At 39.9% G+C, this 27,995-nt stretch overlaps 1 protein-coding gene across 2 annotated transcripts in view; it reads right to left on the reverse strand.

The window, feature by feature from the left end:
• The window catches only part of morc2 (MORC family CW-type zinc finger 2), a 108,489-nt gene that overhangs the window by 58,569 nt on the left and 21,925 nt on the right, over window positions 1-27,995 (reverse strand). For both annotated transcript variants that reach the window (XM_073065796.1, XM_073065795.1), the window contains exons 2-10: window positions 20,056-20,109; window positions 15,575-15,609; window positions 13,134-13,202; window positions 10,587-10,677; window positions 8,903-9,011; window positions 8,341-8,500; window positions 4,099-4,210; window positions 1,979-2,104; window positions 1,003-1,082 (exon numbers count right to left, since the gene is read on the reverse strand). In XM_073065796.1, coding sequence (XP_072921897.1) covers window positions 1,003-1,082; window positions 1,979-2,104; window positions 4,099-4,210; window positions 8,341-8,500; window positions 8,903-9,011; window positions 10,587-10,677; window positions 13,134-13,202; window positions 15,575-15,609; window positions 20,056-20,109 — 836 coding nt within the window. The remainder of the gene's footprint in view (window positions 1-1,002; window positions 1,083-1,978; window positions 2,105-4,098; window positions 4,211-8,340; window positions 8,501-8,902; window positions 9,012-10,586; window positions 10,678-13,133; window positions 13,203-15,574; window positions 15,610-20,055; window positions 20,110-27,995) is intronic.

The following is a 27,995-nucleotide window of genomic DNA, read 5'->3' on the forward strand; positions in this document are numbered from 1 at the left end:
AAGAGGTTACTGGGCAAAAAGATTCAAGGACATTTGCAAAGGCTCTTTGAAAAAACACAACATCCCCACTGACTCTTGGGAATCTCTGGTCCATGTCCACTCAAAATGGAGAAGGAAACAAGAATCATGAGTTCATACAGCTGCTCACAAAACCATTCACACACTTGATCTGTCAGGCCCCTCCTGCTCCATCTGTGGGAGCCTGCAATTTCCACATTGGCCTTACCAGTCACCAAGGCAACAAGAACCAGAATGGAAGCTTAAAATATCTTGCTTAAATATATCCCTTTAACTTACTGTTTGTTCTCACTTCATACCAAGGCCAGGGATTGTAGAATTTTCTGACTATTACAAAATTAACTTTCAAACAAAAATGTTAGCAAACCTTCCTTATACTGTCGTCAATTATTGACACTAATTAAGAGATAGGGATTTCAAATATTGTCCTATTTTCTAAATGTACACTCAAGAAATCTTTGAAGACTGGAGGCCACTACCGGCCTAAGAACATGTACTGTCCAGATTTAAATGGGTGTAATAAATAGGATGCTGAAAAGCATTACTCTCTCGCAGAGCTGATAATACGTGGAAAGTATTAATTATATAATTATATAAGTATATAATTAAAGCACAAAGCGAGAAGGGAGTGGAGAGGATGTGAAAAATTCAGTAAATATTGATCATTAAGCTAATTTCATTATCAAGTATATGCAGATATGCCCTTCCACACTGCTACATGAATGTCCCACAATGGAAATTATATAACTGAGTACCGTATCAAAACAGAATAAGTACTTAACCATCCAACACTGACCTATGCAGCAAGTTCTAATACTGCAAAGACACTCACAGCCCAGTCAACCATGCAAAATTACCCTCACAAGTCCCTGCAATCTGTTAACTAAATTAAGGAATCATCCCACAGACCTCCAAGCAAATTGCATGACATATTTGTACTTGCAGAATCTTATTTTACAGACACCCTTCTCCCATTAATCATACCTATTTTCATCAGGTGCTCAGCTTTCTTCACCTCTTGTTCAGCTCGAGTTTTAAACCGATTTGATGTATACTTATACATCCTGTGAAGGAGAGAGAAGTTAAAGCATGGACAGAACACATTAATTGAAAACTGTCTACACCAGGCATTACCAACCTAGGGTCTATGGACTCTTCAATTAATGGTAGGGATCCATGGCATAAAAAAGGTTGGAAATCCCTGGTCTACACATAGATCCAGTAAAAATCCAATTTGCAATTTTCACATGCAATTTTGATTTCAGTTTAACCAAAGGCATTTTGATTTCAAAACATCATTGTTTGTCATTCAAGCAGGATTGGATTTTCAACCCATCAGCTTAACCTCAATTTCCCATTCCTCATTCATCATATCTTGTGCTTTCCTCGACTCACTTAAATGCTGTTGTATCAGTCATCTGAGTCAAAGTTCAATTTTCACATCAGAATACAAGGATATCCTTTTAGAACAGAGATGAGGAGGAATTTCTTTAGCCAGAGGGCAGTGAATCTGTGGATTTAATTGCCACAGAATGCATTGGAGGATGTGATTGGGTATATTTAAAGTAGAGGTTGATAGGGTATTGATAAGTTCTTGATTAATAAAGACTTAAAAGATTATGGGGAGAGGAAGGAGAATAAGGTTGAGAGGGATAACAGATCAACCACGATAAAATGACGAAGCAGACTGAATGGGACAAATGACCTAATTCTGCTCCTATCTCTAATATTCTCTCAAGTGGATATACAAGAGCAGAATAACATTGTACTGTCATCACCCCTTCACCCCATGACCAGCTAAATGCCCACTCATTCCATGTTCCTGCTAGTAGGAATTTATTATGTACAACATCACTGCCAAATTTTTCACATCACAACACTCAGTGGACTGTAATTCATTTACTGTGGAGCATTTGGGAACATCATGAATTCAAGTAGGTCTTTCAGAAAATAAAGGTACCTTGGTTTAAACAAGCAGCAAGATAACCGTTTTGTCCGGACCTTATGACCCTGAATAAAAATTCTCATTCTAGGGTCGATGTAGAGGACAGCTGTGTATGCTCTGAAAGAGCGCCGCTCTGGTTTTCTGTAAAATAGATACATTCATTATTTAGCTAAAGTCAAAGTTTCTAAAATTATACAATGACCTTTAGTGACCTGATTTCTCCACATTTGAATCTTGATCTCAGCTAGCTGACGCAGCTTCCAAGGAGGAACTACACACATACTAATCCTTTCGACCATCAAGTTGGTAGACTTCAGAGATCACAACCACGATAATTGCCTGATGTCCCTTTGTAGTAAGAGGCTGTTTGGGGCAGGAGAGCATCAAGACGACAAAAAAAGGCAACAGATTTACTAATTTTATTGTTTATCTACTTGAGATACAGCACAGAATAGGCTTTTCAAGCCACGCCACCCAATAATCCACGATTTAATTCTAGCCTAATCACAGGACAATTTACAATGAACTATCAACCAGTACGTCTTTGAACTGTAGGAGGGAACCCACGCGATGACAGGGAGAACATATAAATTCCTTACACGCAGCAGCAAGAACTGAACTGGAGTCGCTGGTTTTGTAAAGCATTGTGCTACCATGTTAACTCAAATGTCAAACCTTCTCTCATATTACTTTTTTGAGCAAAATGACCTGCCAATTTTTATTCTCAACCCTGATAGCAAGCATGCCATATGCCTTCTTTGTTGCTAACTCTATTCACAACATTCCCTCTTTCAAGGGGGTATGGACGTACCTTAAAATCACACTTGTTCAGAGTAAACTCCATCTGCTGTTTCTCAAGCCCATATTTCCAAATGATCTATATCCTGCTGTATCCTTTGACCATCTTCCGCACTATCGATAACTCAACTAATTTTCATGTCGTCTGCAAATGTACTAATGAATTGACTAAATTTTCATTAAAGTAATTTGTACACCACTAGTCATGAACCTCCTGTCAGGATAATGCCCTTCCAACACTACCCTCTGCTTTCTATGAATAAGCCAATTTTCAAACCCATCTACTAAGTGAGTGTACACCCCAGTGCTTTAATCTTTTCAATCAGCCTACCACAAAGTTTGTTGAATGCTTAACTAAATCAATATTGATAACATCCATTACACCAATTACTTTTATCACATCCTCAAAAAAAATCTAAGGTTTGCAAGATATGCTCTCCCATGCACAAAACCATGCCCTTCCTAATAAGTCCATGATTTTTCAAGTATAAGTAAATCTTTTCTCTAAGGAACCTCAATAAATACCTTACCACTGATGCAAGACTCACTGGTTTATTATTTGCTGGATTATCCCTAATTCCCTTCCTAAACAAAAAAAAGAACAATGGCATTTTCCAATCCTCCTATACAAGGATCTTAGGCCCAAGCATTCTCCCATCTCATTTCTCTCAATAACTTGGGATAGATTCTAGGGACATACCTTCCTTAATGCTCTTTAAGCACCCAACACAACATCCTCTTTGATATCAATATGCTCTAGAATTTCAACATACACCCTTCTCAATTGCAATTTAAATATTTCTTGGCTGAGTCCAATTAGAAGCACATATTTAGTACCTTGCTCACCTCCAAACTTAAATCCTTGACAATGACATTGAGGGCCCTACTCTCTTCCAGCTACTTGTTTTTAATGCTTTTCTCAAATGCCTTGGGACTGATTGATTGAGTGATTTATTTAGAGTCAAAGGGGAACAGGCCCTTCGAGCTTCATCGCCCAGCAACCCGATTTAACCCTAGAAAAATCATGGGACAACTTACAATGACCAATTAACCTATCAACCAGAAGGTCTTTGGACTGTGGGAAGAAAACAGAGCACCTGGAGGAAACCCACGCAGTGATGGGGAGAATGTACAAACTCCTTACAGCCAGTGGCGGGAATTCTTAAATCAATTCAACAAGGACATTCCATGGCTCCTTTAGCCTCCTTAAGTTCTTTCAAACCATTTCACAGAAGGTTTCATTACTTAAGTCAAATAGCATCCAAATTGTTATAAATTTTATTCATTGTGAATTTTCTCAAATGAGTCATGTACATAGCCCCTTACTAATTACTTACACGCCCTCAAGTTGTGGTCCTGCCATTAGAATGTCAGTAGGATCAGAAGTAACATCCAATTCTGGTTCACCATCATCCATCAGCTTAAGGTTATAAACTATCACCAAAGTCCCTGCAAAGTGTTCAAATAGTACATAATGCAGTAGATAATTGAATTATTACTGAATTGTTTTTCACTGTAACATTCATCACAAACACTGGACATTCTAAGAACTATTTTAGCTTCAATGAAACAAATTCTGCAAACAATGATTGAATCAGTTTCCAAGTCAAGTATATTCCAATGCTATGTTCTCACATGCATCTTATAGCTTTAAAAATGAGTGAGCCAAATGACCCTTCAAGGTGATCTGCTACTCAGTAAGATCACCAGCATTCCTATGCCTCAACCCCCTTTCATACTTTCCTCATGTTAAAAGGGAAGGTTATTCAACTCATCGAGTCTATGCCACTCTCACAGGACTGTTATCAATTCATGCATCATTTACTTCTCTGTTGCCCATTTCTCTCGTGCTCAGCTCATCAACTCCAAATTCACCTGCTACCAAACCACAGTCAGGAAAGGTTAAAATAGTCAATTAACCTATCAACTAGCTTCTCTTTATCATGTGGAAGGAAACCCAAGAACCGGGGGGAGCCCTGAGTCGTAGAAAGAAGGTACAAACTCCATACAACACTGCCCAGAGTCGAGCTCAAGCAGAGTGAAGTCAAGCCCAGTTTGCTGAAACTATGAGGCAAGATGATGTGTCATTCTCCCACCCAAACCCAATGTCCAGAAATAAACCAATCACAGCCCTTAATATATTCAAATGGCTATGCAGTTGCACCCAAGACTTCAAACATTTAAAACCCTCCTTCGCTTCTCAGGCTTAAATGACTTATCCTTCATCCTAAGATTTGCCTCAAAGTTCCAGACCCTCCAGCTAGAGAAAACCAGTCTCTGCATCTACTGTCAATCTTAAAATAGACACCTATGTCACAATGAAATCAACTCTCATTCTTCTTAGCTCCAAATCAACTTAGGTCTGTGTTATTTCCCTTTATTCAAACTCTCAATCCAGTATCAATCTTGTAAAACAACACGCACTGACTCAAATAAAGGTATATTCCTTAAATATGGAGACTTAAAGAGTATACTACACACCTGAGTTCAGTATTATCTCAGAAAAAAATCCTTTCTCATACAGTCTATGCCTGAATACTGTCTGCATTCTGTTCTGCGTTGCCTGGTGCTACTTCATTTGCTGAGAAATTCTAAGTCCATTTCCCATTCTGTTCTGAATGGACTTGAACATTGTGCAAATATCTCTATATATAGTGGGGGGGGGGGGGAACACAACTGAATACGATTGTGACAAACTCTTGCAGCATTGTCTTGCTCTTACTAATTGTGGCAGGGCACATTGTTGCTGCTGCTGATAATGGTTCACAGAGGCTCAGGGACTCCCAGTTCGGTGTTGCCAGATCTGTTCTAAGTCTATCCAATGGCAATGGGGGGGGATGTTCTCAGCTTTTTGTGCCACAGAGACTGCACAGTGGTCACTCCACCAACATTTAATGGACAGATGCATCTGCCACAGTGGACAAGGTTTATCCATCTTGTTCTTCATAGATCTAATCTAGGAACCCTGCTCTTCAGTCCACAGCCAGCTTATTCATTGGTAATGCTACCAAACCATTCTTGATGATAATACTGAAGTGCCTGAACCTAAGAGTACATTCTACATCATTGCTACAATCAATGCTTCTTCCACATGTTGCTCATAATGGAGAAGCACTGATTCACCAGCTGAGGGAGGACAGTGGGTAGAAAACAAAAGGAGATTTAATAGCAAAATCAAATTGCTGGAAGAAATCAGTGGGTCATGAAGCATCTGTGCAAGAGAAAAACATTTGTCAATGTTTCAGATGAGACTTTGCATCCAGAATGGGGCTCGTGACTGATATGATGCCATGGCACTTCATAGAGGTAGAGCCACATGTTGAGGACTCATTTGTTGCTGTTCTCTAAAACTTTCCTCCATCGTAAGGTTTTTATTTTCCCTGGCAAAATTATATTCATTTCATTCATACCATTGTCGACTTAAGCACACCAATCAAAGCAAAGTTTTGAAGTAAATAGTTAAATACAAATTCAATGTATTTCTTCAGTTTTATATTTGATACCATTAGATACAAAGCTAAAAGGGCTATGCACATAATGTGCTACCTCCATTAAATGTCTGCGTATCTCAACATGAACCTTCCTTCTTTAAAACTACCTATTTCCTTCTACTATCCTTCTAGAGCATTTGATGGCTCTGGGCCTATATACACTGGAATTCAGAAGTATGGGGGGGGGGGGGGGGGGGGAGAAATCTCATTGACACCTATTGAATGTTGAAATGCTCCGATGTGGATGTGGAGAGGATGTTTCCTATGCTGGGGGAGACTAAAACCAGAGGATACAGCCTCAGAATAGAAGGAAGTCCATTCAGAGCAGAGATGAGAAGCAATTTCTGGTGGAATTCGTTGCCACAGGCAGCTGTGAAGCAAAAGTGACTGGGAATAATATTTAAAGCAGAGGTTGAGAGATTCCTGATTAGTCAGGGCATGAAGGATATAGGGAGAAGGCAAGAGGTTGGGGCCGAGAAGGAAATGGATCAACCATGATGAAGTATCGGAGCAGGCTCGATGGGCCAAATGGCTAATTCTGCTCCTATATTTATTTCTTCAGTTTTCTATTCAAGAGAATCTTCCAATACTTGCCTACATTTGTAGTATTAAATGTTCTTCTGAGTCTGCCTCCAAATTTCAGATCTACTGCTGTTGCTTCTCTTTTACCAATAGTCATCCCATCCCACCCTCAAAAATAGATACTCCTTCGCACTTCACCATACCTTTTCATTAAAATATGCTTGGGTATCTTCTCACTACATTTAACCTCAGGAAACTTTTTTTATTACCAAGCTATTTTTTTAAAAGACACCACCAACATCATAGAAATGTGAGGCTAATAAGTAGAAAATATAAATGACTTTTCCCCACCAAAATAAATTAATGCTTCTTCAAAACGTCACAGAATACTTGAGTAATCTGAGTGTTCTTGACCATTGGGAATGAAAGGATTAATGTCTAAGAAGTGTTACATGGTTCTAGCTCTGAACTTGCTGGAGCTTAGAAGAGGGGAGATCTCATTGAAATCTGTCAAATATTGAAAAGCCTAAACAGAGTGGATGCGGAGAGGATGTTTCCTATGGTGGGGGAGTCTAGGACCAGAGGGCACAGCCTCAGAATAGAAAGATATCCCTTCAGAAGGGACATGGCGTGTGGTGAATCTCTAGAATTCATTGCCACAGCGACTATGGAGGCCAAGTCATTGGGTGCACTTACAATGGAGGTTAATAAGCTCTTAATTAATAAGGGCATCAAAAGTTATGGGGAGAAGGCAGGTGAATGGGGCTAAGAGGGATAATAAATCAACTGTGATGAAATGGTGGAGCAGACTTGCTGGGACCAAATGGTCTAATCCTGCTACCAAGTTTTATTATGTCCAAGGTACCTTGTATCTGAATCTTCAACCATTCTGTTATTCACCTCCCTATCTCTACATTTGAATGACACCATCCATATACAGGGGTAAATTTCTACATTCACACTGCCATCTCTTTGCATATCATGTGCTCTTGGAACATTTTTTTAAAAAGCATTTTGTTCTGATTGAGCCAGAAGTTCTTACAGTGAAAAATGGAAAATAACAAAAGCCATTTTTTAAAACTAATACCGTAAGAAGCTGCATGCCCACTAGCAATTCCATAGTTTCTCATGCTCGCTCTTCTCTATGGCCCTATCTGACTTTGAAATGAGCTTCCAAGCTCATGTCTGCTCATTAAGTTGCACCCATTTTCAGACCCAAAACTTGGCTTACCAAAGTCTAGTTGCTAAATCCAACACCCAATTATTTGTGAACACTAGTTTTGACCATTCTAATGCACCCACTGTCAGCTTTTAATCTTCCATTGTGCAGAGACCAACATATCAATTTCACTTCCGAGCAACTGTAAACAAGCTCCATTTCCCAGCCCATCAGCACCAGAGGATTTGCACTCTCATTCTATTCCAATAACTCAAAGTTACTACCTTTAACTTTGACCCCACTTCCTGCTTGAAGTTCGTAACTACACCTATAAAGTATTTTGGGCATATTATGCTTTTTTTAAAAAGCTCTATAATTGTTGATAGTGAATATAAAAATGTCTTTACCATTATTTTCTTTGATTTTATCAAACTGTTCCATGACCTCTGACTCAGACTTGAATGGTGAATATTTGTAGATAAGTTCTGTTTCAATGGCAAATTTCTCAGGGTTATCAGTCATGGGCTCTCTTGTTTTGGAATTCCATGTTGGAAGTGGAACAATCACCTATTTTGCCCCCAAACAAAAAGAACACACAATTAAAATGAAGAAATCATAGTTACTGCATTTGAGCCACCACCGCCACCCACTTCTATACATGTGGGCCATTATTCAGCAGATATGAAGGATTTCTTTTTTAGACGACATATAATTGAGGAAAACCTGAGATTCATTCCAATGTTATTCAGACTCACTCTAGCTGACAGTAGCCATATTAAAACTGTTCTCAGCCCCACAAATTGGGGGCTGGGAAACAAAAATGTAGCAACAGGGAAAACAAGTCAAAACAGCTGAGACAACTAACAGCATTACCAATTGGACTAAGTAACTCATAGGGGGGGGGGGGGGTGGAAATCAAAGCGCACTGTAAAATTTATAGGAGAACTTTAACTCAAAGGAGAAACCAACCTCATCAATCCCTTCCTCTTCATGAAATGTTCGCGAAAGGAAAACACAGGACATGGTATCCTCTTTCTTTGTGAATAAAATAAAGTCTCTGCCTATTCGCATTGAGCCACTGAAGAGGATGAAAACAAAATATTGACAGTTTACAGAAGTTCAAAATTTCTTTCTGATGTACCTTTATAATTTTAGCGTGTATAATTAAATTATCCTCTCAAAGTTGTTGCTACATAATTTATGTTAGAATTTCTGACTTCCTATACACCTTGTGAACTGCTTGCACAATAAATGATCTGTGGTTTATCACAATGAACACCTGGGGGAAATTCTAACAATAGATTTACGATGCCTTACTTTTCCATGGCTTTGCCAACATGTATAATTGTACAAAAGCCATAGTAGCCACTATATTCAGATTTTTCACATATGTCAACTGAGTTGCTACTCAAATATATTTTTCCCATCATGGAACATATTCCAATAACACCCTATGGCATAAATGGAAGATAACTAAAGAATTCCTTTTATAACTCACTCCTCTGCATCTAATATTTAAATTTTATCAACACTTTAAAGGTTCAATTCTTTTACGTAATTATCTCCAATGTCTCTGTAATATTCCTGATCTCTGGGCCTACCAGTGTTACTTATGCTTCCCTCAACTCTAGATTTTAATTTCCAGGCTGTTGCCATATAAATGGAGCAAATGTTATCTGCACCATTTATATCCATTAGATATGACTATAATTAACATTCTAATCTAACTTTTGCAACTGTGTGGTTCTAGAGTTGAAAGCAGTCCATAATGGCATTGAACTGAGAACTCTAGCAACAATCAAAAAATTCCCATGCAGTTTTGTCATGGTGGATTCTTATTTCAATATTCCAAAATTATTTTATTCATCTCTAGAGCAAAAATCAAAGGAATAACATCAAATTATCCATGGCACATCCAGCTTGTCAATTTTATCTTCAAATTCTTCCATGGTCTTGTTCATTTTTTTACTACAACCTTTTACAACTTTGTAAGCTCTATATGTACCATTCACTATTTTATTTTATAGCTCTCTTTTGATCATATTACCTTTACACAGCTACTAATGATAGGGCCCTCAGCTACTCTGATCTTTGTTCATCAAAGTGCCGATTTTTTTCTCACCACCTTCTGTCCCACTTTAAACCTTTGTTTAAACCAGGGATTCTTTTTTAAGCCATGGAGCGAGCAATACCTGTAAGCAAGGGGTCTGTAGACACCAGGTTTGGAACTTTGGTTTAAACTGAGGTTGCATCTCTCCTCTCACTATGCAATTCCACAGAAGGCCATTTATTATATAATACAGTACATTAACTTCTATCTGTACAGTGGGAGATTTGCTGCACTTTTTGCAAATTTGAAGTTTACAAATGCAGAACTTCTGAAAACTTGCACATCAATTGCTAAAACCAACACCAGTAAGCTTCATCAAAGTTTTTAGGAAAAATCTTGCTTTAAAACATTTAACTTTCCCATTATTTAAGTATTTCTAAAACAGTGTAAAGCTAAAAATAGGTATTAATCCTGTAAAATTACTTCTCCAGCAGGTAGCATTATTCATTTATAAATTGCCCCAAGAAAATTTCAACAGTGTTTTCCTGTGGACAGTTACTTTAAAAACAAGAGACAAATCTGACTGAAATTGGAAAAACTTACGACTTGAGCCCATTTCCATACTGCCCAATCTGAGTGGATTCTGGGGTTCTTTTGGCAGACTTTCCAAACTGGATCACACTGGCAGCCTCATCTATTGGGGAGGAAGTTAAGTTAAAGACCTTTGTGAAAAAAATAAAACATGCCAAATATTTACTTCACACTGTATAATAAATCTATCTTGACTCAGCACTTAAAAGAACAGTACCAGCAGATTCAAAACAGTCAAAAGGTAACAAGTTGCAAGGGAAGGAATACACACTGAGGAGAGTACTAGCACTACCAGTTACATTTGCATATGCTTTTACAACCAAATCCAAGTAATTGCAATGCAATGTCTTGCAGAGCAGGATGCTTGCATGTGCATTTTCTTATCATTCACCAAAATTTGCCATGCCATCACAAGATCACCAGGGCTTACCCAAGTAGTAAGAGAGATCAATTGGGAAAGCCTTACTACTTAGAGGCAGAAACTGTCAGGTGTGATGTCAACTGTCAGTGGTCTGGACATAACTTTAACCAAAGAAACAATTAAAACTTGTACTCTGCTGCAGCTCAACAACCAGGCAGACTAAAGCTAGCAGCAGCACAGAACATTCATTAAATCAAAATTCACAAAATGAAAACCAAGATCCAACTAAATAGATTAATTGATTTACTATACACCACTATTTGTCCACCACATTCAAAGCAGCAATTCAGGGGTCCCTCAATCTCCAGAGGGTTGTTTTTGCATTCATTCTTGTGCAAATTCCATGTGTAGTTTCTGAGGAAGACCTTAATTTTTACGATCCATTTTAGCAAACTCTAGATTTTACATTTAAGCCTAAATTCTGTTAAATTGTTAATTGGAAAATGGTACAAATTGTCACTTTACAACTCAACAGATATTAATCTGCCTCTCAAATGAAATGTAAGAAGCTGTGATAATAGTTTGAAAAGAGATTTATTCTATAATACCTACCCAATTTTTATCCATAATCAACATTTGTTGAAAGAAAAATGTGCTCATGTTTCTATTTTTGGAAGCTTGCTATGCACCTATTGACTGGTATATTTCTTATAAAAATAATTTTGCTTTAAAAATATTCTATGAGTTTTGAAACACTTTGCAAAGCCTTTGGATTCAATAAAAACAATGCATAAACGCAAACATCATTTCACATGAGAAGCTCAAAAAGATATTTGCTTAATTTCTGCCCATAAAATTCAATGATTGAAATCATAATTTTAAAAAAATAATTCTACCAAATGCCTGGTGACAATACTTAAAAAGTTTGCCAGCAATACTATATGGAAGTCTGTTCTTTGCGTGACAACATGTCAGATAATCCTAGCAATACACACAAAATGCTGGTGGAACGCAGCAGGCCAGGCAGCATCTATAGGAAGAAGCACTGTTGACATTTCGGGCTGAGACCCTTCATCAGGACTAACTGAAAGGAAAGATAGTAAGAGATTTGAAAGTGTGGGGGGGGGGGAATGCGAAATGATAGGAGAAGACTGGTGGAGTGAAGTGGAGAGCTGGAAAGGTGATTGGCGAAAGTGATACAGAGCTGGAGAAGGGATAGGATCATGGGACGGGAGGCCTAGGGAGAAAGAAAGGGGGAGGGGAGCACCAGAGGGAGATGGAGAACAGGCAGTGATGGGCAGAGAGAGAGGAAAAAAGGGCAGGGGAACTAAATATATCAAGGATAGGGTAAGAAGGGGAGGGGGGGCATTAACAGAAGTTAGATAAGTCAATGTTCATGCCATCAGGTTGGAGGCTACCCAGACGGTATATAAGGTGTTGTTCCTCCAACCTGAGTGTGGCTACTATAATTTAAGAATAAGCTATTGGCCACAACACTGGGAATAATGCCCACACTGCTCATCAAAACAGTGCCATGGATTGTTTTACATCCACCAAACAAAAGATGAGACCTCAGTTTAATGCCGTGACACACGAGCACCACTCTGTAGCGGGACATGACACAGCAAAGAAGCTTCCAAATGCAAGCCTGTCAGTCTGGTACAATTAATTTTTGGTTTTGTTGGGGTGAGAAAACTATGAAAAATAATCAAAACCTTGAGTAACTAATGTAAAAAAAATCTGATTTCACAGACAACAGATTAGTTGCTGTTGTGCTAAAAAATTAAAATAGTAATTGCTGCAGCAAAAGAAACTCAGACTAAAGTGACTCCATGTGTTTAATAGTTTATCATCTTGTTTTAATTAAGAGCAATGTCCAATACATATTGGACTGTTTAATATTGGCCCTTTTTCCACCAACTATATTAGTTCCATGAAACTGATTTCACACGTGGTAGCTTGCTTTTGAACAGCAATGAATTTTATTTTTCCAAACAACTCCTCAATTTAACTGTACTACTGAGATACAGAACATGCCCGAGCAGAATGGTCAATATCACCCTGGTAAAGTACATTATTGCAAGGAGTACACTTCCAATGCTGTCATTTATTGCTACATATTTTGAAAGTGACTCATTATTCTATAACATGCTTCTGTAAAACATTTGGACCCATGTTGAAATATCACATTTACTTACTGCAATCCATCCCAGTTCCATCGTCCAAAAAGCATAACATGAATCCTCCTCGCAAATCTACATTACTTACTAGAAATAACAAGTAATTTTAGTTGACAGCACAAAAGAAATAAAAGCATATATAAATTCATCAATTTAGTTTAGAGTGTCAATATGAAGCAATCATATGCCAGATGCAGCATGGATAGAGGCAAATAAAGCTCCTGCTACACATTATGGTAGTTGCAAGTTCACACAGGGTACCATCGCTTTAGTGGCACTGTCAATTTACTGCAATAATTGACAAGCTACAGGTAGTTAACATAAATGAGCTTTCTGCTTCTAGAAACCAAAGGAGACAGCTCTTTTTCTAATTTATTGTAGTGGAAACAAGAATTAAGCGTTCTGAGACCCTAGCAGTCTAAGGACACAGCAGTCTTTTGTCCGACCCTTGATCCAAATTATTTTTACAAAGTTGAACTGTCTAACATATAGCAAATACTTGTACTTTTATTTTCTTTATTTCAGTGTGCTCATGTAGCAAGAACAAAAAGTTGAATAACAAAATAAATGAAATCCAGCATAAAGCTACTGATTTTACTTTTCAGTAAACGCTGCTGGAATATTCATGCAATAGAGCAGACAAGGGCAAGGTATCGATCGTTATCAACCAATCTTCAATATTAAAAATAGGTAGCCAATTGTGGGCTTTCTTCTCAGAATTATTAGCCCACAATGGAGATTTGCATCAGCAAGCCATTTTCAGAAGCGAGAAGTAGTAAGATTCTAATAGCTACCTGAAACAAAACTGCGCTTAAGATTTCTAAATAAAAAGAAAATACAAAAACCTGAGGCACAAAGGGACTCAGAAGTCCTTGTGCAAGATTCCCTAAAGGTTAATTTGCAGGTTGAGTCTGTGGTGAGGAAGGTAAATGAAATATTATCATTCAGTTGAAGAGGACAAGAATATAAAAGCAAGGATATAATGTTGAGACTTTATAAAGCACTGGTGAGGCTTCACTTGGGAGTATTGTGAGCAGTTTTGGGCCCCTCATCTTAAAAAGGACGTGCTGAAACTGGAGAGGCTGCAAAGAAGGTTCACAAAAATGATTTCAGGATTGAACAGCTTGCATATGATGAGTGCATGACGACACCGGGCTTGTATTCACTGAAATTTAGAAGATCGAATGGTGGAAAGCCTTGATAGAGTGCATGTGGTGAGAATGCTTCCTATGGCGGGAGAGTGTAGGACCAGAGGACACAGCCTCAGAATAGAGAGGTGCCCTTTTAGAATGGAGATAAGGAGGAATTTCTTTAGCAAGAGTGGTGAATCTGTGGAATTCTTTGCCACACGCACCTGTGGAGGTCAAGTCTTTATGTATATTTAAGGCAGAGGTTGACAGATTTTTGATTGGTATGGGCATGAAGGGATATGGGGAGAAGGCGGGAGATTGGAGCTGAGAGGAAAAGTGGATCAGCCATTATGAAATGGCAGGGCTGCCTCAATGAACCAAATGGCCTAATTTTGCTCCTATGTCTTGTGGTCTAAAACAATTTGTGTTCTCACCCCTTTCTTTCCCAAAATAAGATTGCTAGAGTCAAAGAGATGCAACACAGAAACAAGTTCTGTAACCCACCAGGTCTGTACCAACCAGCAACTATTTATACTAATCTCACATTAATCCCTTTGATTTTATTACCTCCATATTTCATCACTTCCATAAGATTGTACCACTTGTGTACACACCTCGGGCAATTTACTGTGTTAACTACTGACTAACCTGCATGTCCTTGGGACTTGTGGGAGGGGGTGGGGGGAGGAGGAGAGAACTGGAATTAACTGTGGAAACTCATGCAGTCAAAGGGAGAACTTGCAAGCTCCACAGAGAACCCAAGTTCAGGATGAATCCTGGTGTTGTGAGGAAATAGGCCTGTTAGCTGCACCACTACACCCCTGTCAGTGGTCATATAAATTATGCTACCACACTTAGCAAGAAACCAAAAAAAAAAATAAGGTTCAAAGTAAATTTTCCTTACACCAATATCCTTAAACGGAAAATTCTACTAGAATACGTCGATAGGGCCCAGTCTATCATGGGTAAAATTTACTTTGAACTTTACGAATTTGGTATGTTTTTTTGAGTGTCATCAAGGCAGAATCCAAATGAAATTTCCTGCCTGACTGCATGGGTTGTAGACCTGTTCCCAAGGATTTGTCAAATTCATCTATCAGTTCAAGGGTTGGATAGCAGCCTAGAATGAAGAACTAACCAATTTTTCTTTCCTGTCATATTAATGTCATTTAAATGAAAATCTGTAGATACCACTCAGGGGCAGACGGGTGCAAACTTCCACCAATAGTCTGTGACAAACTGACCATTTTTCAGTTAAGTGGGAATTACTTTTTTAAAACATGTAACCAGCCTATTTAAATGGACAGGAGTGATTAAACTTTCACTTACCTGTATAGATGTCCACTCTTGTAGCAGCTGCATCTCTGTAAAATTTAATGAAGTGATTGAAATTTGAGAGATGAAAGATTGAGAACATTTGCACCCAAACTATAAAAAGGTTAAGTTTTTTCAGAATGCCTTTTAAAACACTGAATGTTGTTGCAGTTTGAGTAGCATAAAGTTAATTTAATCTCAATTAAAATGCAAATCAGATGTTAGTTAAGATACTAAAGGGCTCAAGTATTTAACAGTATATTTTAACCCAAATTATATGTTCAATTCAAAGCTGAGATACAAAACTATCCTCGCCTACTGTGAGCCTAATAAATTGAAAACTCTTTAAGCCCAACTTTAAATGCTAACAATTTTATGTTCATTTTAATCCCTGTATGTATTACACATGGTTGATATGCTTTCTAGTGAATGAATGACTTATGATAAAAATTAATCCAACAGCAACAAATTTTCTTTATGCAACACCTACACAGAAAAGGAATGCAAATCACATTAACACCCAATATGGTACCTGCACAAGATATCTGGTCAGCAATACAAGTATTCAGGACCTCATTTTAATTCTCCTACCATCACTCCCATTAACACAGTGCCAGGTTATCAGAGCTTGGACCTAACTGAACCATTTAGCTTCACTCTAATCAAATTAACTAGTAGTATGTTTTATTTGTTATTCTTTAAGTCAGAACACTAAAAATTTTAAAGATTTAATTGCTCATTGTGGCATTCCTATAGATTAACTTACTAATTGTTTCACTGTGGAAAAATCAAGATTAATGTAGGTAGATTCAACATGACACAATGAGAAACTGAATTTGAAAAGCATAATTGAAAATTTAGAATTAGATTTACTAATTCTAAGACATAAAATTACTATAAATTACAAAACAAATAAATAGTGCTGAAGAATTAATAAGGTAGCATTTGTGGATCATTCAGAAATCTAATGGTGGGGGGGAAGAAGAATCGTTGAGTGTGGGTCTTCAGGCTCCTATACCTCCGTACTGGGTAGTAACGAGAAGAGGGCATATCCCAGTTGGTGAGAGTCCTTACTGAAGGACGCTGCCTTGCTGGGCACTATCTCTTGAAGATGTCCTTGATGGTAGGGAGACATGCGCGTAATGGATCTTGCTGAGTCTTCAACACTTCGCAGCGCCTTGCAATCCTGTGCAGTGGAACATTCATACCAGGTGTGATGCCAACAGTCAGAATGTTCTCCACTGTATATCCATAGAAACTTGCAAGAATCTTTGATGACATTCAACACATCTTTAAACTCCTTACAAAGCAGAGCCACCAACACACCTTCTTCATAACTACATTGATGTGTTGGGCTCAGGATAGATCCTCTAACATGTAGGCACCAAGTAAGCTTCTCACCCTTTTCGCTGCTGATCCCTTTGATGACTGGTGTATCTTCTCCCCACTTCCTCTTCCTGAAATCTATATTCAATTTGTTAGTCTTGCTGACATTGAGTGCTGGTTTTTTGCTGTCATATCACTCAATTAGCCGATTTTTATTCCTCCTCGTTGCCATCTGAGATTTTGCCAACAACAGTAGCATCATGGTTCCTTCAGGTTGTTATAACCGGGGTTGGTAGTGGGGATAAGATCCCTGTACCTATTAAATGCTCCCAATGGCGTGCGTCTCAAATAACCTCTGACAACCAAGTTCAGCTCCTGGCCTACACATGTGGTTTAGCTACCAAGTCCAACTGAACCATTTCTACTGACAGGAGAAGGGGCAAAGATGGGTTACTGTTGCTTTAAAACCAGTCACTCTGGGCAAATGGAGCTCATCAGCTGTGCTTGGCAGCTCATCTAGGAGAGGGAAAACTCTGATCTCAAATCACCGCTGCCATGCAGCTTTACCCACTGATGGGGAAGGTTTCAGGAGTAAAACCCCGAGGAAAACTCCAGAGCTGGAGTCCCCAAGACAGTCCTATGCTGAGTTCAATGCTGACTGGCAACTCATGCGATCCACTGGTGCTAAACTGCATTGGTCTCTGCTGTTCCTTTGGATTTATCCAGATGCATAGAGAGAGGGAGCCTGCTAACGGGCAACAGTTTGCTCTCCATATCGGAATGCCTTGGCTTACACATCAGACAGCTGGGGTGCAATATACATGGTCTACCCCAACCAATGGAGGGCCTCTAACAGTAGCGTCATCTGCCAATTTATAGAGGGCATTGGAGCCCTGCTTAGCCACACAGACATGAGTGCAGAGAAAGTAAAGCACTGTGCTAAGCATGCGGCCTATATTGATTGTCAGAGGGGAGGAAATCTTAGTCACTGATCCATACTCTATGAGGAAGTTGAGGAACCAGTTGCAGAGAGGCAGAGAAACCTCCCAAATAATGTAAGCTGTTCACAAAACTTTCAAACTGAGTTAACAAAAATAAGGTTCAAAGCATTAGGTTTTTCAATTCATGGAAAAAGCTTTATTTTTCTCCATCATGCTTGATCCTAGAATAGAAAATAACCGCAACAGTGCAACCTGAACTCTGAAAAGAGAGCAAGGTCAAGAAAGAACACAAGCACACACAAGTAAGGAGATCCCAAATTAAATTAAGGACATTTTCCTCACAAATTTTGATGTCACTTTCTATTCTGGGTACAAGGGCTTAGCATTTAGGCATTAAACACCATACGTGCCCATGATGGAGCTTAGTCAGCTCCATGGGCACTGGCCTCCGTAGCATCCAGGACATCTTCAAGGAGTGATACCTCAAGAGGGCAACATCCATCATTGGAGACACTCATCACACCTAGGACATGCCCTCTTCTCATTGCTGCCATCAGGAGCCTGAAGGTGCAAACCCAAAGATTCAGGAATAGCTTCTTCCCCTCTACTATCCAATTTTTGAATGGACTTTAAAACCATGAACACTACCTCACTACTTTTTTTTGCACTAATTTAACTATTTATACATATACACACACGTACACCTCTGTAATTCACATATTTTTATCTATTATTGTGTATTGCATTATACTGCTACAACAAAGTTGACAAATTTTATGACGTATGCTGGTGATATTAAACCTGATACTGAATGTATTTGAACACCACAGAACAGCTTGATTATACCAATATCTGGAAACAACTGCAAAATATATATGAAAGCTGCCTAGTCTCACCTTAAACTATGGAATACCATAATAGTAACTTGGAGTTTTTACATGTTTATAAGACAACACAAAATATATTTCATGTGTCATATTGTCACATTGCCAGTTAATGCAGATTTGATGGAATATATTAAGTTCCTTTGTTATACAGAAAACAGACCACAGGACCACAAGATAATGACAGGCATTGATCATATGGATAGTCAGGATGTTAAGAGGTATTGATTGTGTGGATAGTCAGAGGCTTTTCGCTAGGGCTGAAATGGCTAGTACGAGAGGGCATATTTTTAAGGTGCTTGGAAGTAGGTACAGGAGAGATATCAGGGGCAAGTTATTTTTATGCAGCAAGTGGTTAGTGTATGGAATGGGCTGCCGGTGGTGGTGGTGGTGGAGGCGGAGATGATAGGGTCTTTTAAGAGACTCCTGGACGGATACCTGGATCTTAGAAAAATAGAGGGCTATGGTAAGTCTAGGTAGTTCTAATATGTCTAGGTAAGGACATATTCGGCACAGCTTTGTGGGCCAAAGGGCCTGTATTGTGCTGTAGGTTTTCTATGTTTCTAGGACAGTGTTAAGCATTCCTGAAAAACTACATATACACAAGTAATTATTAACATATTCCCCAATGATCTCTGCCAGGAACTTTAAATGATAGTGATACCCAAAGGTAAACAAACAGTATGCTTGTTTAAAATCTGTAATGTTTGTCAATTCATATTTTGACACACCATGGAAATAGTTAAAGCTGAAAATAATTGGGGGTTGGGGAATGATGTGGGGAAGTGGTACATCAACTCATCGCTGTTAGAACTTCCTACATCCTGACTGAGGCAGCAATTCAAAATACTCAACGTGCTGTATGCTTAAATAAATCCCACCACACTGAAACATACACACTTGTTTTTTGAAGTGTAGCATACTAGCACAGAAGCCATTCAATTCTTGTGAAGTTCCACAAACACATCAGATGAAGAGACAGGGGTTAAGCGTCTCGTTCATCTTGAAACAGCAGCACAGAGAAATTTAATATCTATCAGATCACTGAAGCAGATAAATGTTAAGTAGTTTCATCCAAGAGATAGCACCTCCGACATCACTAAACCACTGCACTGGAGCGTCAAATGATATTCAACCAAGAAGTGAAAATTCTTTGTGCATTTTTCACATAAACTAATTAGGATGGATTGGAAGAATGTAACACTTGCAAACACGAGGAGGAAAAGGGAACATTCAGATGATCTTCAACTCAGTAAGTACACAAATAAAATGAAAGGGCAAACACCCACAAAATGTACAGAAATGGGAGAATGAGGGGATAGCAGTATAAAGATGGTACCCCTACCTGGCATTGTCCACCAGCTCAGCCAAAGCTCCAAAAAGAAATTCATGAGTGGTTCTGAAATGTTTAAAACAAAACAGATATACAGTATTCATATCTACTTTCTTCCATTAGAATTTCAAAATATAGATGAGCAAGAAAAAAAGTTCAACATCATACTAAGCATTATTTGTTAATTTGTGCAAAATAGAACAATGAATAGGTGAAGCTTCTGTATGTCATATCCATTTGAATTCTGATTCCAGCAAAAAGTTTACATGTTCAGTTTCTCCATAAAGTTTTCAAATTATTTTAAACGGGAAAGATATTGTATATTAACACATCGTTGCAAAAGTACAATGATCCTTTAGTTGTATCGGTAAGTACTGCAGGATCCCCAAACAGAGATTAAGGTTAAATATTAAGATTGTAGAATCATATAGCATACAAACAGACCCTTCCGCCCACCAAATCTGCACGATCAAAGATCCATTTTCACTAATCCTATACTTTTATTATCCCCCAGAAAGACAGTTATGTGATGATTTTAATTCACCACAAAAATCTACAAATGTTACTATAAATAGACATTTTTTTGTTTCTTTCTTCCAGCTTCTGCAAATTATCAATTACTTACTTAATTACTACAAATAACTGCTGAGAAATCAATGGCTACTACCATAATTTAAAAAAACAATTTGTCATCGCCCTCAATGAGCAAATGCGATACTTTAAAAAATCACCGACAGGTTATCCAATAATTTTGAGATCTACAGTATATATCCAGGACAGAGTGGCAAGCCAAAACCAAATCTGTCTCTGCATAACAATTATGGCTAAACAATCCTTCAAACTTTTGTGCCTAAAATGGATTTGCATTTATTGCGCTGTTTAAATTCTTTAAATGTTAACCACTGCTAATTTATTATTACCATTTCAGGTTTCCTATCGACCATAGGCAGCTTATCACTCATAGCTTTGTAGTACTGATTTCAGATTCAACTAAATTATTTTCAACCATTCAACATAATCATGCTGGTGCTTCTCTTAACATCCCTTTAACTACCAAATCACACTGCACAATGCCAGGTCTAAATTAGCATGCTTTCTCTGGCTCCTCAGCACCCTGATCTAGAAAGTCACCTCTAATACACCCTATGAATTTGTCTTTCATACGGTTATCCTAGTCTATGATCCCATGATTACATTTAATGATATCATCATTTGATGCACCTCTTATTATCTGAGTTATATCATGCCCTAGGCTTACTTGGAGCCTAATGATACACAAGTCACCCGGGCCAGATGAACTGCACCCTAGGGTTCTGAAAGAGGTAACATTAGAGAGCGTGGCAGCATTAGAAATGATCTTTCAAAAATCATTGGACTCTGGCATGTTTGCAAGAGGACTGGAAAATTGGAAATACCACTCCACGCTTTAAGAGGAAGGCAGCAGAAAGGAAATTATAGACCTCATTGAATGGGAAGATGTTAAAGTCAATTGTTAAGAACGAGGTGATGGCGTACTTGGTGACACAGGACAAGACAGGACAAAGTCAGGATGGTTTCCTTAAGGAAAAATCCTGCCTGACAAACCTGTTGGAATTCTTTGAGGAGATAACAAATAGAATAGATAACGGGGATACAGTGGGTGTTGTATATTTGGACTTTCAGAAAGCCTTTGACAAGGTGCCACACATGAGGCTGCTCACCAAGTTAAGAGCCCATGGCATTACAGGGAAGTTACTGAGATGGTCAGAGCATTGGCTAATTGGAAGAAGGGGACTAAAAGGATCCTTGTCTGGTTGGCTGTCAGTAACTAGTGGTGTTCTGCAGGGGTCGGTGTTGGGACCACTTCTTTTTGTGCTGTATATCAATGATTTAGATTATGGAATAGATGGCTTTGTTGCCATTTGCTGTTGAGATGAAGATTGGTAGAGGACAAGAAGTGTTGAGGAAGCAAGACTTAGACAGATTAGGAGAATGGGCAAGAAAGTGGGAAATGAAATATAGGCTATGTCCACACTACGCTGGATAAATCCGTAACCAAAACTTTTTCTCTTTGTTTTTACCCTCCGTCTACACTAAAACAGCGTTTTCATCCCCCAAAACCAGAGCTTTTCAGAAACACTTTCCAGGGTGGATATTTTTTAAAACACCACTCGGGCAGATCAGTGTGGACGGGGTAACCGGAGAAATCTGAAAACGCTGTCAGACGGCAGCACGCCATTTCATTGTTTTCTTGAATGCAACCTAACAATTTCAGAACAGATGGCAACGAGACTGAAGCCAGAAGAGTTAGAAATGTACTCACCAAGTACTTTGACCCATAACTTACTGAATAAATAAGTATACTGTACTCACTTTGCCCTGTTTTCTGTCCTTGCTTGTATGAAGGTGGTTTACCTATTTATGCAAGTACTTCTCTGACAATAGATGTGTAACAGTCTAATGTAACATTGTATGGAAATACAAGATAACACTGATGCAGACATGTTTTACATATTTAACAAGATGCTTTATTAATGCAACAGAGTTAGTCAGTTTTTCAATGTTCGTCGTCAGCCGGGTCATACAGTCAGTGAACTCCCTGTCGGTTGCCTCCATACGCTTCAGTATTTGTTTTTTATTACTTTTAAATCTTCCTGTGTGAGAGCCAACAGCTGCCTGTCGTTTAAGTTCTTCTAGTCTGTAACTGAACAATCGCGCACTGTCTCACAGCGATATTCAACACCAAACATGTCACTTATTTTTGGAAGATGTGTCCTGCGCATGCGCAGTAGGAGAAGATTCAACGAAATCTCTGTTTCAATGTGGACAGAGATTTTTTAAAACGCATAGTGTGGACGCCTATCATTTTTACACAAAACCGGTGTTTTCAGAATTATCCGGTCTAGTGTGGATGTAGCCATAGTGTTGGTAAATGCATGGTCATGCACTTTGGTAGTAGAAATAAGTGTGCGGAATATTTTCTAAACGGGGAGAAAATCCAACACTCCAAGATGCAAAGGGACTTGGGAGTCCTTGTGCACAACACCCTGAAGGATATCTTGCAGGTTGAGTTGGAGGTGAGGAAGGCAAATTCAATGTTAGTATCATTTCAATAGGTCTAGAATACAAGAGCAAGGATGTGATGCTGAGGCTTTATAAGGCACTAGTGAGGCCTCACCTTGAATATAGTGTATAGTTTTGGACTCTTCATCTTAGAAGAGATGTGCTGGCATTGGAGAGGGTCCAGAGGAGGTTCACAAGGATAATTCCAGGAATGAAAGGGTTATCGTATGAAAAATGTTTGATGGCTCTGGGTCTGTACTCACTGGAATTCAGAAGGATGAGCAGGGATGGAGGGATCTCATTGAAACCTTTCGAATGTTGAAAGGACTAGATAGAGTAGATGTGGAAAGGATGTTTCCCATGGTGGGAGTGTCTAGGACAAAAGGGCACAGCCACAGGATAAATGGGCGTCCATTCAAAACAGAGATGCGGAGAAATTTCTCGAGCCAGAGGGTGGTGAATTTATGGCCACATGTGGGTGTGGAGGCCAGGTCCTTGGGTGTATTTAAGACAAGAGACCAATAGGTTCTTGATTGGACATGGCATTAAAGGTTAAGGGGAGAATGCCGGGAAATGGGGTTGAGGAGGAGAACAAAAAAAAGGATCAGCCATGATTAAATGGCAGAGCAGACTTAATGGGCCAAATGATATAATTCTGCCACTATGTCTTATGGTCTTACAGTATTGGAATGAAAGATGACAGAAGCCGGAATGAAAGTGTAGGGGTGGGGGTTGGAGCACGAGCTGGAAGGCGATAGGTAACAAACAGAGATGGGTCTGGCTTCAACATGGTAATGGAAGAGGCTGTGAACAGACGCCAGTGTGGGAATGAGAAGTGGAAATAAAACAACAGGCCATATTGAGATCCTGGCTGTGAAGGTCCTCGGTGATTTAATACCCCTAGTCTGCATCTTGTCTCACCAATGTTGAGGATACTGCACCAGAAGCACTGGATACAATAAATGACCTAGTCATGTCCATGTTGCAGGGAAAATGCCTGGTGGGTGATTGATGGGAAGAGACAAGTGGAAGAGGGAGTCACAGAGAGCACAATCCCTCCGGAAAGGGAGAAGATGTGCTTAGTAATAACATACTGTTAGAGAAAGCAGAAGATACAGAGAACGTATTGGAAGTGGAGATTTGAGGGGTACTAGGTGAGGACAATGGGTTATGCTGGGGGGGGGGGAGGATAGAATGGGGGCAAACATGCAGGAAATAGGGGAGATGCAGTTGACTGTTGCACTGACAGCAGTGGAAGGAAAACTCCACTTTCTGGTTTTTAAAAAAGGCCATTTTGTATGCCCTGGAATAGAAAACCTCATCATGAGGACAGATGTGGCAAAGACAGAGGAACCAAGAGAAAGGATTGGCATCATTGCAAGTACAGGGTGGGAAGAGGGGTAGTTAAGGCAACTGTGGAAGTCAGTATGTTTGTAAAAGATGTTGGCAGCTAATATGTCCCTAGAGAAGGAGACAGAGATCAAGGAAGGGGAGATGGACCAAATAAATATAATGACAGGATGAAAGCTGGAAGCAAAGTTGATCAAGTTTACAAACTCTACATGGATAATGGAAGCAGGACCAATAAAGTCATTAATGTAGCAGCGAAAAGAGCTGGGGGGGGGGGAGCATTATTGGTGTAGGCTTGGAACACAGACTGTTCTACATAGCTGATGAAAAGGCAGGCTCATATGAGTGCCCATGACTACACCTTTGATCTAGAGAAAGTGGGAGGATGATAGGGGAACTGGTCGGGTCTGTTGGCTCGCTCTTCTTTCTTGACTTGAGGCCTTCCTGATGGAGAATAGAAGTACAGGAGGACTGATCACCCATGGTGAAATGAGGCAGTCAGAGCTGAGAAATGAAAACTGCTGAAGTGGTGCAGGGCATGCAAAGTATCAATGATTAGGTGGGATGGGAAAGTGGGAGGACAAAATAGAATTGAACTACAAGGACACGAATTCTGTGGGAAAGGGGCAGGCGAAAAGAATGCAACTTTCACCATCTCCAATAGAATGCCACGGTCACGTACCTTCCTTTTCACTTTCCGCAGGAATAGCCCTCTCCCTGATGCCCTTGCCCACTCGTTCCTTCCCACCAAGCCCAGGCATTTATTCCTGAAACTGTGCTAAAAGCTACACCTACCCCTACAACACCTCCCTCACCACTATTCAGAACCCTAAATAGGCCTTCCAAGTGAGGCAGCACTTCACATGCAAATCCACCAGTGTCATTTATTGTATCTGGTGCAGCCTCCACTACATCAGTGAGACCCGACGCAAACTGAGGGATTGCTTCATCAAGACCCTTCACTCCACCCATCACATTAGTGAGGATCTCGCAGTGGCGAACAAGTTTAATTCCACTTCCCATTCCCACACCGACCATGTTGTTCACGGCTTCCTCTACTGCCATGATGAAGCCAGCCACAGATGGCAGGAGCAACACTTCGTATTCCTTCTCGGTAGACTCCAGCCTGAAGGCATCAGCATCGATTTCTATAACTTCTGATAACCACTCCCCTCTGATCCCCCATATTCCCATTTTCCTTCATCCCCGTGGCCTTGTAACCCTCTTCTATTTCTACTCCCCTATCGTCATGACTCACCTATCACCCTCTGGTTCCCTACCTCCTTCCCTTTAGTCCACGGTCTCCTCCTTCAGCCCTTTGTCTCTCCCACTTATCTCCTATTCTCCCCCAGTTTCCTGCCTACCCCTCACTCAATTCCTCTGTCACTTGCCAGCTCATGCTCTCCCCCCTTTGATTCTGTTTTCTGCCCTTTTCTTTCCACTTTGAAGGGTGTCAGCTCAAAATATTGACTCCACAGATGCTATCTGACCTATAGCATTCCTCCAGCATTTTGTATGTGTTGATTCAGATTTCCAGCATTATAGTCTATCATGTCTGTTTTGACATTTATGATCAATTTTCCATTAAGTGGTAACCCAGCCCAGACTAAGCCATGTGTAAAAGTCAATGTATTCTGCTATTATGTAAATAAGCACAAATGGTGAATTCTATTTCTATTTTAATGCAAAATAAGTAAACACACATTTCATGCCACAGGCCATGCAGTTCTCATCTGATTAGCAGTCTCTCTTTGAAAATGGCAAATGGAGTCATTTATAATTTCTTTGTATAATATTAAGATGGTATAATGCCCTGGTTAGGCTTTTTACTGCTATGCTGCATGCATTTCATTTTAGCAGCTCTTTAAAAGCAATGTGTTCTGCTTTTAAAACATTCTGGTTTCGGCGAAAAGATGAGGGGCTGTGATGTCCAGCTTAGGAATGTTGTGTCAGCCAATCAGGATGATGGAATTGGGAAAAAGTTTGGGAAAGCAGGACAGAGAATAATTTATGATGGGCACTGTGGTTTGTGGAACTTTTTGGCAGGAGCTGTGGAGAGGAGACGAGGGTAGATGATTGAGAATGCCATAGGAAGGAACGTCCCTGTTGCATGAAGTGCTTTGTGCAGATGAATGGCTCCAAGGAAAAAGGGCCAATACTCCCAAAAGAGATCCCGTTGGTTGAAGATGGATTTCGAGCAAAGTTGGGAACGTGGAGTGTGCCTTCACACAGACCACGGGTTCAGCACGCAAGTGAAACAGACTCAAACTTTATGTGCACATTTGAACTGGGTTAACTGTAATGGGACATTTTCTTTTTTCTTTTTTTCCTACTAACTGAAATTTCTAAACGTATTTTAAAATTTTATGCAGTGTACAGTCTGTTATTTTGTGCCAACTAACAATTGTGTACGAGCAATATTTACAGAGCATCTGCTCGATTCGAGGTTTCTTTAATTGGAATATCATGACATTCTAGTTTGTCTGAACCCCAAATCATATTGACCCTAGATGCAAATATTACTCCACTCTTTAAGAAAGGAGGAAGGCAGCAGAAAGGAAAGTTAGTCTGACCTCAGTGGTTGGAAAGATGTTGGGGACAATTGTTAAAGAATCAACACGTACAAAAGCTGGTGGAACACAGCAGGCCAGGCAGCATCTATCAGGAGAAGCATTGTCGACGTTTCGGGCTGAGACCCTTCGTCAGGACTAACTGAAAGGAAAGATAGTAAGAGATTTGAAAGTAGTGGGGGGAGGGGGAAATGCAAAATGATAGGAGAAGACCGGAGGGGGTGGGATGAAGCTAAGAGCTGGAAAGGTGATTGGCGAAAGTGATACAGAGCTGGAGAAGGGAAAGGATCATGGGACGGGAGGCCTTGGGGAGAAAGAAGGTGGGGGGGGGGAGGGGAAGCACCAGAGGGAGATGGAGAACAGCCAGAGTGATGGGCAGAGAGAGAGAGAAAGAAACAAACAACTAAATATGTCAGGGATGGGGTAAGAAGGGGAGGAGGGGCATTATCGGAAGTTAGAGAAGTCAATGTTCATGCCATCAGGTTGGAGGAACAACACCTTATATACTGGCTGGGTAGCCTCCAACCTGAGTTTGGATTCATTTTGACAGTAGAGGAGGCCATGGATAGACATATAAGAATGGGAATGGGACGTGGAATTAAAATGTGTGGCCACTGGGAGATCCTGCTTTCTTTGGCGGACCGAGCGTAGGTGTTCAGCGAAACGGTCTCCCAGTCTGCGTCGGGTCTCACCAATATATAAAAGGCCACACTGGGAGCACCGGATGCAGTATACCACACCAGCCGACTCACAGGTGAAGTGTCGCCTCACCTGGAAGGACTGTCTGGGACCCTGAATGGTGGTGAGGGAGGAAGTGTAAGGGCAGGTGTAGCACTTGTTCTGCTTACAAGGATAAGTGCCAGGAGGGAGATCGGTGGGAAGGGACGGGGGGGGAAACGAGTGGACAAGGGAGTCGCGTAGGGAGCGATCCCTGTGGAAAGCAGAAAGAGGGGAGAGGGAAAGATGCGCTTGGTAGTGGGATCCCATTGG

Source organism: Hemitrygon akajei, chromosome 14 (genome assembly GCF_048418815.1).
Source record: "Hemitrygon akajei chromosome 14, sHemAka1.3, whole genome shotgun sequence".
NCBI classification, from domain to species: Eukaryota; Metazoa; Chordata; class Chondrichthyes; order Myliobatiformes; family Dasyatidae; genus Hemitrygon; species Hemitrygon akajei.